General features: G+C 47.1%; 1 protein-coding gene across 1 annotated transcript; it reads right to left on the bottom strand.

The window, feature by feature from the left end:
* Positions 1 to 703: 703 nt before the first annotated feature.
* On the bottom strand, positions 704 to 13,397 carry Ddx47 (DEAD-box helicase 47). Its single transcript, XM_005072874.4, has 12 exons — positions 13,269 to 13,397; positions 12,587 to 12,680; positions 9,859 to 10,047; positions 9,607 to 9,678; positions 9,312 to 9,430; positions 8,473 to 8,544; positions 7,910 to 8,026; positions 6,650 to 6,796; positions 5,675 to 5,812; positions 4,492 to 4,562; positions 3,099 to 3,228; positions 704 to 1,498 (listed from the first exon to the last, which is right to left on the bottom strand). Exons 1-12 carry the CDS (start codon positions 13,353 to 13,355, stop codon positions 1,367 to 1,369), a joined length of 1,368 nt encoding a protein of 455 aa, XP_005072931.1. The 5' UTR covers positions 13,356 to 13,397; the 3' UTR covers positions 704 to 1,366.
* Between the last annotated feature and the right edge of the window lie 306 nt (positions 13,398 to 13,703).

The raw sequence follows: 13,703 nt of genomic DNA, 5'->3' as shown, positions 1-13,703 counted from the left end.
CAGGAAAGACCCTGCCACAAAGGGAAGTAGACGGTGATCCTGAAGATGACACCAGGGCTGACCTACACACGCGTGAGCAAGTGCACATGCCCTCACACACATGCTCCGTTCACAGCGCTGGGATGGGAAGCCATGGAGACGGCTCAGTGGGTAAGAGTATCTCTAACACGTGTGATCACGTTCACCCCAACCCCAGAGCCGTGGGGGTCAGAGACAAGAGGACAGCTGGGGCTTGCTGGCTGCCAGTCCAGCTGCAAGTTCGGTTACTGTCTCAAGGGAGTAAGGCAAAGAGCAGGACACCCGGTGTTCTCTTCCGGTTTCTGTGTGAGCACGCGTGCATACATGCACACACACAGAGGCTCTATCCCCAATGCAAGGAACAGCATGAACAGTCCACCCTGGACTAAACTGTAAACCAATACACTTCTTACACTTCAAACCCAACAGGAAGGATGGAAGAGTAACATCACCTGCCAGTAACAAGAAGATGAAATTATGTAGAATTTCCTTCCTTTCTGATGTAACTCTCATCACCTGGGGACAGGAACTACTCGAGAAACCAGTTTTCCTAGCCACCTGTTTAGGGCCAGAAACCAGGAAAATGTATTCCAGTCTCTGAAGACCTCTGCAGCTTCATCAAGGAAGGAAAATGCAACCTCCTTTTAAGCACCCTTCCCTTTCAAAGCCACCCATCACCTTTCTCTTTTCCATCACAAATGATATTTACTTTAATTAAGGACAACCAATCACTCTGTCACGTAACCACACTGACAGGTCCCTCCCTGTCAGCAAGAGCTACAAAGCCCTTTACAGCGAGGTCGCCAAGGAGTTTGACTGCTCTTCCAGAGGACGTACGTTTCATTCCCGGCATTCACAACAGGTGGCTCACAACCAGCTCCAGGGAGATCTGAGTGCTCTGGTCTCTGTGGGCACTTACACAAAAGTGTGTGCATGCATCCACACACACACACACACACACAAGTAATAAAAATACATCTTTTAAAAGAATAACAGTTATTGCTCCACATCAGGCTTAGTGACAGCTGAGACAGCACACCCCACTCTGTAAAGCTCTACAGTCAACCACAGACGGTGCTCTTCCAGGCAGGCCCTCGACTCGCAGGTGGAGAGGGCCGAGGTGCCGAGAGCACATGGCGGTGTGTCGCAGTGGGGAGCAAGCTGAAGAGCAGCAGTCCTGGGTCAACACGCCAGAGCTGTCCCACGGCAGTGCCGCTCCAGCCCTCAGAGAGAACTGAGCTCCTAGCTGGCTGAGCGGCCTCTGCACATCGGGTCTCAGAGCTGTTGAGGGGAGGGTTACAGCCACCTTCCATCTCTTCCCAGCTCAGCAGAAGTCTTTCTGAAGCCGTTAGCGGCCTTTCCGCTTCTTCATTTTCCCTCCAGCCACCTTGTTCCTCACACCAATGGCGCCCTCCGTGTCGTCATCGTCTCCTGCATCCTCTCGCTTGCGTTTCTTCTTTTCTCCGTGTTCCCTTAACTCCTGCAGGACAGCACAAAGGATGTGATTGAACATGAGTTAATAACCTTAGGTCAGAGGTCACCAGCAAAGGGTTAAGAGTCAACTCCAAATGAACAAAACAGCTGACCTTATACACAGGGACCAAAGCATTAAAATAAAATTAGACTGCCACAGATGTAAGAGAATAGTGATACTAGTACTGATGTCCCTGGTCACATGATCTGCTGTGGCCTTTCTAGGAGACAATCTGGCACTCTGTCGAAATTCCAACTTTGACTATACACATAATCCTTGGTCAATTTCACTTCTAGAAGTTTACTTTAATAAAACAAGAAGAGAGACAGGCAGTGGTGGTGCACGCCTTTAATCCAGCACTCAGGAGGCAGAGGCAGGTGGACCTCTGTGACTTTGAAGCCAGCCTGGTCTACAGAGAGAGTTCCAGGACAGACTCCAAAGCTACACAGAGAAATACTGTCTTTAAAAAAAGAGAGGAAAAAAATCAGAAAACAAGCAAAGGTACACATACTAGGATATAAAGCACAGCCCCAGTTAAAGTGGAGAAACACAAACATTAATCACTATAAATCAGGCTAATGGATGTGGTGGATTCTTTGTAGCCATCAAGAATGATCACAAAGTGCTGGTCATGGTGGTGCATGGATGTAATCCCAGCATGCAGGAGGCTAAGGCAAGAGGCCAGACATGAGTTCAAGGCCAACCTGGGCTACATGGTAAGTGAAGGCTAGCCTGAGCTACACAACAAAACCCCTGCCTCAAACATCCAAAACAGCAAACAGATCACATGGTAGACGGGAGGGTGGCCCTGACCAAACAAAGATCACAAGGATGTGTACTTGGTGAGACACAGACACGCTAGTCACATATCATCAGGTAAATAAAAATTAGCTCGATGCCGGTTCACTTCTCCAGTTACTACTTAATACTTTCTATGTTTTCTGAAAGTGTTCCCAGTGTACAGATCTGTCCTGAAACTCTCAGTGATCCCCGTGACTCAGTTTCAAAAGTGCTAGGACTACGGGCATCTGTCATTATACCTAACGGCAGGTAGCACTCAAAAGTGCGTGGGTCCATTTGCGTGTGTTCGCGTGCAGTCAAAGGACAGCCGTGGGTGTCATTCTTCAGGCGCTGTGCCACCCTCCTTACACACCACAGATGGCAATATCATAACAAACCTCACACAGAAACTCCATGTGGGCAGAAAACCCCAGCAAGCCTAAGGGGACTCTCACTGCTGCTACCGCACCACCTACTAGTCACGTGCACACAGCTCGCCTAGCGCTCAGAGTACACGCAAGTTTTCAAGGCAAATCGCAGTCCCAACTTACAGGCGGGGAACTGGATCTGAGGTGAGCAAGATGCTCACACTCACTCTAGCCACAGCTACCCTCCTAACCTTGAGATTGACCTTTGCTGAGGGTTCCACAGAGAAGAGTGGAGAATGTGGTCACCCTGGTCAAACCACACCAACCCAGATTCAGTGGTTAATTTCCCATGAGCTTCAACCTTTGTTTGCCCATCCCGAATCTAGAACAAAATGAAAGTGTATGATAGGGCACAGGTTAGACCATCAGACACTGGTGAAAGCAGACACTGTACGTACCATTCGGGCAAATCTCTGGGCTTCGCTCACACGCTCTGTGAGCATCATAACCTCGTCATCCTGTGTTGGGAAGACGGGCAGTTTCTTCCCAATTAAGTGCTCAATGCGCTGGAAGAGTTCCACATCATACCTGAGGAAAGAAAATTGACTGGATCTGCTGGGCTGGTAATGATGGCATCTCCCAATGCCCAGTACCATGCTATCATGTATAGTAGAGTACAGATGAGTTTGTTTTAAACAATGCTGAATATATGATTCCTTCTCAGAATACAGGTAACAATGCAACCTTTGTGCCTGGACAGTTGGGATGTTACCCACAGTATTATTTGCTCACAGCATAGGTAACCCACACACGCTCATGCGCAGCAGCACTAACTGGACTCACTGGATTATACAAAAACCCAAGGACATGAAGGGAAGAGGGCCCGTTTGGACGAGGATATGATAAAGACACATTGTATACATGTGTGACACTGGTAAATAATGAACTTTTAAAATGGGGCTGGAGAGATGGCTTGCTAGTTAAGAGCACAGACTCCTCTTCCAGAGGACCAGAATTCAATTCCCAGCACCTACATGGTAGCTCACAACTGTCTGTAACGCCAGCCCCTGGGGATGTGACACCCTCTTCTGGCCTCTGCAGGCACCAGACATGCACGTGGTACACAGACATACATGCAGGCAAAACACCCAAAAGTTAAAAAGTCAGACAGGTTATTCTAGCTGGTCAGAATTCAGGGAAGGGTCACTGCTGCCCAGTTCCGGCATGAGAGAAGTAGCAGGTGCCACTTGTGCTTTTGTGTGACATGACATCTTTCACGGTATTTCCTGGTTTTGTCTGTCTTTAAGACCCATCTACCATGACCTTCAGATTATCACATTTTACTAAACTTTATTATGTAGGAGTGGTCCCCACTTCAGAATTACGAAAACCAGGGTTGGGGAGAGACGCAGAGGTGAAGTGCGTAGTGAGCAGCGTGTGAACCTGAGGTCAATCCCACACAGTGGAGTAGAGACAGGTGGGTCCCTAGGGTGCACTGGCCAGACAGCCTGGACTACTCATCAGCAAGCTCCAGGCCAAAGTGACCCAGGATGGTTCCTGAGGAGTGACCCCCAAGGCTGACCTATGGTCTACTGGTCTACACAGGTGCTACATATAGACTCTCTCTTAGACACACACACACACACACACACACACACACACACACACACACACACACACACAGAGAGAGACAGAGAGACAGAGAGACAGAGACAGAGAGACAGAGACAGAGAGAGAGGAGAGAGAGAGAGAGAGAAGATAACGCCTGTGTGATCATCAGTACTGCAGAGGGTAGAGACTCTGTGGAGCACCTGTCCCTGCCCTGCCCTGTCCCAGTGCTGATTTACTTACTGTGTGACAAAAGTAATGGCCTTTCCAGAACGCCCGGCTCTCGCGGTTCGCCCCACTCGATGGATATAATCCTGGAAAAGAAAGGGTAAATAAATTCAGATCAGGTAAGAAGGAATGTGTGCAAAGTCCTGCTGTAAACCTTCCAAAGAAAACACATGCCTCTGGAACATGGATGACATGGCCTAGGAATCTGCTGAAAAAAAAAAATCTGTTTTTTAACATTCTCATGGCACAAAATTCATCCAATGACTGCTTTCTCTTAATCAAAGACAAACCTACTGCACCTATCTGCATGGCTATGGCAACACTAGATAAAGAAAAACACTGATCTAGGGGTCCTACACAATTATCTGCATGTCTGCTTCTCTGAACTTTAGTTCCTATTTATAGACCCGGGCTAGAAATGAATGCCCAAACTTAGAGTTGTTGTGAAAATCAAACAAGACAGCAGCTTATCTGTATAGCTCAACAAGGAGCCAAGAGAAACAAAGTTCCACCAGGGTGATCCTGCCTCTCCCAGGGGACATTTGGTAATGCCTAGAACATTTCTGGTTGTCACAACTGGAGGAGTGTGAGATACTGTCGTCAAGTAGATTCGAGGAATGTTAAGCATACTGTGTGCAAACAACCACTCCCAGGACAAAGAACCCACCAGTCCAAATGCTAACATTGCCAAGACTGAGAAATGTGGAGACACTAAGCAGCGGAAGCCGCTGTCTGTACAGAAAAGTGAGACCGAGTGGTCAGCATCCTGAACTGTGCCCAGTAACTGTCCCTGACACCTTCACACTCACATCAGCTAATGCTGCAAACACAGCGGGTGCAAACGCTAAGAATCCATCAGTCAAGAGCTTTCTCAGTTGCTGCCTTTTGAGATAGGGTCTCCTGTAGCCCAGGCTGGCCTTGAACTTCCTTTACCCTTGAGGATGATGAGCCTGAAGTCTTCATCTTCCTGCCTCTACCTCTGGCACGCTGGGATTACACACCTGTGCTACCTTGTCCAGTAGGCATGCCAGGCAAGAGTTCCGCCAAACGAGCTCTATCCCACCACGTCCTCAGTGTTCAATACTGAACTAACAGAGGACAGAAGCACTACGTTATAACTAAGGAAAACCAAACAACAAAACCCCATGTTATTTAATAAACTTTGGAACCAGAAAGCCCAGGCAGTGGGAAGACCCACCTTAGAATGAGTCGGAATGTCAAAATTGACCACCACATCCACATGGGGTATGTCCAGACCTCTGCTAGCAACATCAGTCGCTAGAAGAATGGAACGAGCCTTGGCCTTAAACTTATTAAGGGATCCAAGGCGTTTGCTCTGAAATGAGGAAAAGAAATGAGAAACTTTAATTCCAAAAAATGAAGGAATCCTGGCACACTCTACATGGAATACAAACACAATAAGAAATTAATTTTTTATATAGTTTTCCCTTCTAAGTCAAGGCCTGGGCTTCACAAATCAAAACAAATATGGAAACAACAAAAAGTACTTAAGACAAGCCACAAATGGTAACACACAACAGGGACTGTTTTCAACATGCCCAAAAGATAACCCAAAAAATGCTATTAATAGTCTTCAGAGACCAGAGAATTACCACTGCTAATATACTGACTCAACAGCTTACAGACCAGACAACTGCCTATAAAATGTTCTTTTGTGCACATGTATCTTCATAGGCATACACAGTTGAACACAGAGTATGCACATGAGCATGTATGTGGATGCCAGAGGTGTAGGGACAATCTCTTCTTGAGACACAGTCTCTCAGTGACCTGAAGCTCAGTGGTTGGACTAAACTGGCTAACCAGGGAGTCGAGCTCCAGGCAACTGGAATTACAAGCGCATGCTATCACACACAGCTCTGGGTGTTTCTGCGGCTCAAACTCATGTCCTCATGCTTGCATGGAAATACCAACAGAACCATCTCATCTATGAACTACTCCAATATGAGCCACCTGCTGTCTGAAAAGGAAAGCAAGCTTACATGGCAATGCGTCAGAGCCCATAGATTAGAAGGCATGTGCAATGGGCATTAATGACGCCCATAAAGTCAGGAGTGTGCAATGGGCACAGGTGCCCTGTCCCTGCTGCACTAATCTACTGACACAGGGTTTGTCATTCTCATCCCAGCAGTTCCCAACAAAGAACTCTTACCTGACTCATCTGTCCATGGAGGGGGATGGCAGTGAATCCAAGATTTCGGAGTAGCAAAGCCGTTCTCTGAGTATTGTTACAGGTGCTGCAGAATATCATAAAGGAGTTGCCAGCCAATTCATTGAGTATATAAACCAGGTAGGTGTCCTAAATCACGAACCCAAAACAAAGTACATAACTGACCTGGAAGATGGATTGGAGACCTAGCCACATGTAAGAAAAGACCAAGCTTGCAGGAGTGTCTCGATTATCCAAACCACTAGCTTTGAGTGGTACCTCCTCCCTGCTACTCCCCAGGTTATTAGACAGGTCTCTGTGGGGAGTGGAGGAATGCCTGAGTGAATGTGTAAGGAGAAGACTAAAGTCCTGTCCTGAGTTGTTGACATGAAAATGGCCAAGAAGATCCCCAATGCCTCAGACCCATGGAAGCCTTTCTTGGTCAGACTCAAGGACCCATCAGTGTGCCAATGTTGAAAGAGTGCAGAAAAAAAAATGCCAACCCACAGCTTCCTCCTCCAGGATGTGTACAGCCTGAGACTGCTGCCCGACAGAGGCCCACTACAGACAATAGTTAAACCTACTCCTGTGTGAATAACAAAATAAGCATGCTGACTTCCCCAGCTGCTGTTGATGGGACTCTATCAGAGTGTGCATCCCACACGATGCCAGTCTTTCTGTGCCTGTAGTTGGTTTTTGTTTGTTTGTGTGAGACAGGGTTTCTCTGTATTGTTTTGGAGTCTAATCCACCTGCCACTGCCTCCTGAGTGCTGGGATTAAAGGCCTGTGCCTGTAGTTTCTTAATTCCCAGTTTCCCCACCTAAGTCAATCCCTAAACTGTTCAGGTTGTGGCAGGTCTCACTATGTGGTCCAAACTAGCCTCAAACTTACTATGAGGCCTTGAACCTATGGTGATCCCTCTTGCTTCAGATTCCCAGTTCTGGGATTACAGGCGTACACTGCCACCCCTGGCTAGCTATAGGAAAGCACCCCAATGCATCCTGAGGTCACACAGATCTGTACTCAACAACCAAGCGAGGTCTTTCCAAAGTAGCCACAAGATAGACAGACAACGGAAAACTGAGCAAAAGGGTGGCCTGGGGAGGAAATCTACCACCCCGTCACGGCTTGTACTTGGGTTTGACGCTGAATTCCTGGCATGTTCCCTTTATCTGGGACAAACTTAAGCTGGCAAGAGCTGACACATTCTCAGATGCTCAGGTGAGGACAGGAATGGCAGCCACGACAAAGTCAACACTTCACCTTGAATTTGGAGGGGATAAAGAGGTAATACTGCTGCAGCTTCTCGACAGTCTGGTACTTAGAGGACACGGCACACTTCACAGGGTTCTTGAGAGCTGCACGCTGAAGTTTTTGCACCTAAAGAAAGAAAATAGAATAACATCAATTCCTAAATGCAGTTGATATTTTTATTTTTATGTGTTTTCACTACTGTTGTTATACATCATTTCCTGAACCCAGGGCCTCACCCAAGTTAGCAACTGTTCTATTCCTATCTACATCTCCAGCCCTAGTTTTACATTCTACCTTGAGACAGGTTCTCACTAAGGTACCCAGGCTGGCCTTGAACTTACTTGTGGCCTACAAGGCCTTAAACTCAGCCTCACCCTCCCAAATAGCTGGTGTACACACCTGGCTTGCATATCAACTGGCTTTTTTTTAAATGAATTAATTAAATTTTTGGTTTTATGTGGGTAGGGTCTCACCATATAGATCAGCCTGACCTGAACTCACTGAGACTGACCTACCTCTGTATATGTGTCAACTCTTATAAAGAGGAAAACAGGAGCCCAAGCAAATCTCACCTTCTTGGTCATGGTAGCAGAAAAGAGAAATGTTTTCCGGTCTCGGGGAATCACTTTGAGGATCTTGTCAACCTGAGACACACAGAAAAGAGTGTCAACGACAATTAGAGAAGACGCTACAGATTCTCTGAACAGTGGTGGGGTGGGGTGGGGTGGGGACACACATGGGGATGGCAGTGACAAACCAAACCTCTGAAGGGTTAGTTAAAATACAATTCAAAATCAGCTGAACATTTACCCTCTGATAGCAGACCAGATGCTGTATTTAAAACGCCATTCTACCATCACCCTCTTTCCTTACTCTAACACAACTGGACCTATTGAATTAGAATGTTCAGATGTTAAGTTGGGTGACGGTGGTGCACGCCTTTAATCCCAGCACTCGGGAGGCAGAGGTAAGTGGATCTCTGTAAGTTCAAGGCCAGCCTGGTCTACAAAGCTACACAGAGAAAAACCCTGTTCCAAAAACCAAAAATAAAAAAATAAAAAATAAAATGTCATAAAAAAAAAAGAACAATGTAAAGCCAAGAAAAAGGCCAAGAAATAAACATTACTCAATTAAATAATGTCAAGCAGGTCATCAAAGGCAGTGAAGACATTCCAAGGTAAATAGAAGAGACGTATACCAAATGAAACAGAAAGGTGTGTTTAACAGTTCTCACCTCAAGTCAGTCATGACTGTGTTCTAAAGATAAGAGGCACCAAGAATGCAGAAAAACCATGGACATGCTGCTGTTCAGGAGGCTGACAAGGTCCTCTACAACAGGTGCACAAGGAACCAAAACCAGTTTGAACGAGAGCACCAGAGGCTCTAGGGAAGACCGATGTTAAAAACTCACCTCTGTCTCAAAATCCATGTTCAGTATCCGGTCTGCTTCATCCATGACTAAGTACTTAAGAGCTCTTAAGTTGAAGCCTTTGGTATTTTCCAAGTGGTCAATCAGTCGGCCAGGAGTGGCTACCAAGAAAGGTTATGGAGAGAGGACCCAAGGATGAGAAAGTCATCTACTCCCCATAAAGCAATGGAAACACCTGCAAGCTAAGCAAGGCCCCCAGGTCCCCTCCCCAGGTGCCACCCTACGAGGTAGGTTTTCTGCAGCCCATCCGGTCATGCAGCCTTTGTCAGTGACTCACCTATTACTATATGCGGTTTTTTGGCCAAGGCTAGTGATTGGGACATTGAATCAATTCCACCAACAATCACAGCTACAGAAACAAACAAATACAGAACAGTGGTTCTTACTTAATCTTCAAAGCAAATGCTAGATTTCTACTTACACTTTGACGCCCAACACCAACCCCTTACATCCACAGCATGCTAACAGCACTTGCCTGCCCTCTCTCCCCACTCTTCTCCCCAGAGCTCTGCTCTTCTTAGACACTTACCACACTGCACTCCAATGGAGGACCCCAGGGCCTCAAACTGTTCAGAGATCTGAAAGGCCAGTTCTCGGGTGGGGGTGAGGACCAAGGCAAACAATCGCTGGGGAGTCTCCAGCAGTGCATTCAGAATGGGCAGAGCAAAGGCACCTGTTTTCCCAGATCCAGTCTCTGCCAGCCCAATAATATCACGGCCTGAAGAAGAGAACAAAACAAAACCCTAGTACAAAAACGTGCCCTCTGTGCGCCTTCTAAGTTTTCTATAGTGACACAGTGTGGGCATTAAAGAGATTGAATAAAGGAAAGGGTACGGCTTCTACCTTAGACAAGCTAAAATCCAACAATAGGACAAACACAAAACTGTGTTTAATTTGAAGCTAATTTTTTAAAGGTTTTTGTGTAATCCTGAATGTCCTGAAACTCATGTGCTACTGCACCTGGTTTAATTTGAAGCTAGTTAAAAATCTTTTAATTATATTTATGTGGTGTGTATGTGTGTGTGTTTCCATGGTGTAGCTATGGCAATCAGAGAACAACTAGTAGGAGTAAGTTCTCTCCTTACACCATGGGGATCCCAGAAATCAAACTCAGGTCATGAGATTGAATGGTAGGCACATTTAACCATTGAATGATCTCACCAACACAAATATGTTTAATTTGATAAGGCCCTTAATACAGACCCTAGAAAATATGATGAGAACATAAAGATAAATGTCAGGCTAACAGAGGTCTGTGAGTTCTATCTGGAAGTAAGCAGAGAGGGGAAGGACAGCTATTACTGCATGAGGAAAGAGGGCTGGGGCTTTAAGAAACAGTGCACAAAGGAGAATGAGAAGTCACGCCAGGGCTGAATGCAAAGGCATTCTATGGAAAAGGATGAGGGTAGGAAAGAGCTCATAAGCCCCAATAAGCCTTGATATACAGGGAATTTCACAACTCATGCTATTCTCCAGCAAAGTAACCCTGGGTGAGGCTTGGAGCTGAACAGTGCATCCAATGAGGCACACCTGTAGGCCCAGCTACTGGGAGGCTTGGAAAAGGAGGAGCACTTGGGCCCAGGAGTTTGAAGCCAGCCTGGACAACCCTGCAAGGATCCAACTCACACATAGAAACAAACAAAACCGGGATGAAAGGAAATGTGGTGAGCGACCAATTTTAGTTATGGGAAACTCAAAAGACAGAAACGAAGGTAAGAAAAATTAGTTCTAGGAGGAAGCTAATGATTCTGGATACAGAGAACGTAAGGTTCACAGAGAGAGACAGCTACAAGTCAACCGGACATGCTTATGCCAACAGTCCTTGACCTCATCTTCTGAAGAACAGCGTCATGAACTGTCCCTGATTTCCACAACTAGCTGTGCCCATGGGCCTCTTCACAGCCTCATTCCTTCCTTCCCCCTGTAACGCCTGTGTTCAACCACCATGTGCTCTCCCTCCTCCTCTGCGTGCTCCACCTAGTGCTCCACCTTCACTCCTAGTACTGGAAAGATGCATACATACATACACACACATTCGTGCTAGCAAGGCAGCCATGAATCTCTCCTGGTTAGTGCTTCTTGAGGGACAGACACATCAGAGTTATAATCTATGAGGGTTGTGTGCTGTATCTATGTCCCACAATCTGTAAACTCTTTTTAGTTTGTTTTTTCAACGGGGGCTTCTCTGTGTAGCCCAGACTGTCCTGAAACTCTGTCTGTAGACCAGGCTGGCCTCAAACTCAGAAATCTGACAGCCCCTGCCTCCCGAGTGCTGGGATTAAAGGCATGCACCACCACCACCCAACTTCACATCTGAACATTCTAATTCAATGGGTCCAGTTGACTTAGAGTAAGGAAAGAGGGTGATGGTAGAGTCACTATTATAAAGCAAAAGGGAAGAAACAGAACAGCTAGACAGGAAAGTAAAATACTGATTCGAAATTAAGGATGACACACGCCTTTAATCCCAGCACTTGGGAGGCAACAGAGGCAGGCTGATCGCTGTGAGTTCAAGGCCAGTCTGGTCCACAGAGCGAATGCCAGGATAGGCTCCAAAGCTACACCCTGTCTGGGAAAAAAAAAAAAAAAAAGGATGGCAACAACCTCAAGAAAGGTGGTGCACGCCTTTAATCCCAGAACTAGGGAGGCAGAGGCAGGCGGATCTCTGAGTTTGAGCCCAGTCTGGTCTGGTCTACAAAATGAGTTCCAGGACAGCCAAGGCTGTTACACAGAGAAACCCTGTCTCAAAGAAAAACTGTAGAGCAGCCAAAGGTGTCCAAAGACACACCTTAAGTATGATGGATTCTCAATTCCCATCTCTTAGAGCTTAATCACTTAGCCAGGATCTGCAATGCAAATTCAAAAGCGTGTTCTAGGGTGTTACAGCTGCCATCCCTCTCAAACATTAGAATCACGGGCTTGTACCATCATCACGCCTGGCTTTTATTTATTCATTTAAGGCAAAGTCTGGCTTTGTAGCTTTGGCTTCTTTTTCTGTCTGTCTGAGGCATGCTCTTACTATGTAGCCCTAGCTGAGCTGGAACCTAACACGCAGATCGAGCTAATCTCAAACTTGCACCTATCCTCCTGCCTCTGCCTCTTCAGGTCACAAAAGCAGTCCTGCCATTCCCAAGTACAGATTATATCTTTATTCCCCTGGAAATGTACCAGCAATGGGTCTTAAGAGTGGAACATATTTAACTGAGTACAGCCGCACACTGAATCTGTGCCAACGGGCATACTGATTTTCAACCTACCTTGCAAGGCCAAAGGAATAGCTTCAATCTGGATCTTGGTGGGCTTTGCCCATCCCAACTGGTCACAAGCTTCGCACAATACATCTGTCACGCCCTTTGAATCCAGAAAACCGTACTTTAGCAAAGAATACGTCCTCACACCTCTCCACTGTAAATGTCTCTGTCGGGGCCGTCCTGCTGGTGACAAGGGGGCCCTTGCACTTGAAATTACCGTCCCTCTCAGAACCTACTTTACATGAACGCCATGAGACTGCTCCTTGAGGCCATTTCTATTCACCAGGAACTTGGCTAACTGCTTTACTCGTATTGCCTCGTTTAGCCGTCAAGCCAGTTCGGACAAGTGGCTAGCTGCTATTGTACCCGATTTACACGCGTGTAGAAGTGAGTCTGCTGACGAGGCCGGATAGCAAAACTGACGCCAGCTACAAAGACCCAACCACGCGTGACCCCGGATCACGAACGGCTGGGTACCTCAGTGGAAAGGCAAAGGGGGGCTCCCGGGACTCAGCAGCACCCTACAAGGCAAAGGCACCCGAGGGAGCGTGACGCGACCCGGGGTTCCTAATGGCCCGAGCCCCCAAAGTGCTTTCATACGCTACAGGCCGGTACATAAAGTACCCAAACCCTGGGTGAGCGCAACGCCAGCATCGCAAAACAAATGACCGGCACCACCCATCCTCACCAGGTCTTTAAATGTTTTAGCTTCCTCCTCTTCGGCAGCTGTCTGAAGCGTTTCTGCGGAGGAATCGTGCTCCTCGGCTGCCGCCATCTTGCCTGTGGGCTCCGGAAGCGGAAAGGCGCACGCGGTGCTGGGAAATGTAGTTTCACTCTTTCCCAGCGGGCACGATCTGCGCGCCCCCTGCTGGCTGCTCTAAGTTTGCAGCGCCCCACACTTGTGGGGCTTTTTTTTTTTTTTTTTTTTTTTTTGGTTTTTTGAGACAGGGTTTCTCTGTATTGTTTTGGAGCCTGTACTGGAACTCGCTCGGTAGACCAGACTTGGTCTCGAACTCAAAGAGATCCACCTGCCTCTGCCTCCCGAGTGCTGAGATTAAAGGCGTGTGCCACCACCGTCCCGGCTGGTGGGGCTTTAGAGAGCTGTACAAGCTAGAAGTCTGTG

The sequence above is a fragment of the Mesocricetus auratus genome, unplaced genomic scaffold (assembly GCF_017639785.1).
Source record: "Mesocricetus auratus isolate SY011 unplaced genomic scaffold, BCM_Maur_2.0 Super-Scaffold_100001, whole genome shotgun sequence".
Lineage (NCBI taxonomy): Eukaryota > Metazoa > Chordata > Mammalia > Rodentia > Cricetidae > Mesocricetus > Mesocricetus auratus.
The sequence above is the reverse complement of the archived record's forward strand: the minus strand, read 5'-3'. Positions and strand labels throughout refer to the sequence as shown.

Coding starts and splice junctions, on each gene's coding strand:
- Ddx47 (XM_005072874.4), bottom strand. CDS start 13,355: ATGGCGGCAGCCGAGGAGCACGATTCCTCCGCAGAAACGCTTCAGACA. Junction 10,048..12,586: donor TATTCCTTTGGCCTTGCAAG/GTAGGTTGAAAA, acceptor TCTCTTCTTCAG/GCCGTGATATTATTGGGCTG. Junction 5,813..6,649: donor TCCATGGACAGATGAGTCAG/GTAAGAGTTCTT, acceptor TCCTCATTTCAG/AGCAAACGCCTTGGATCCCT.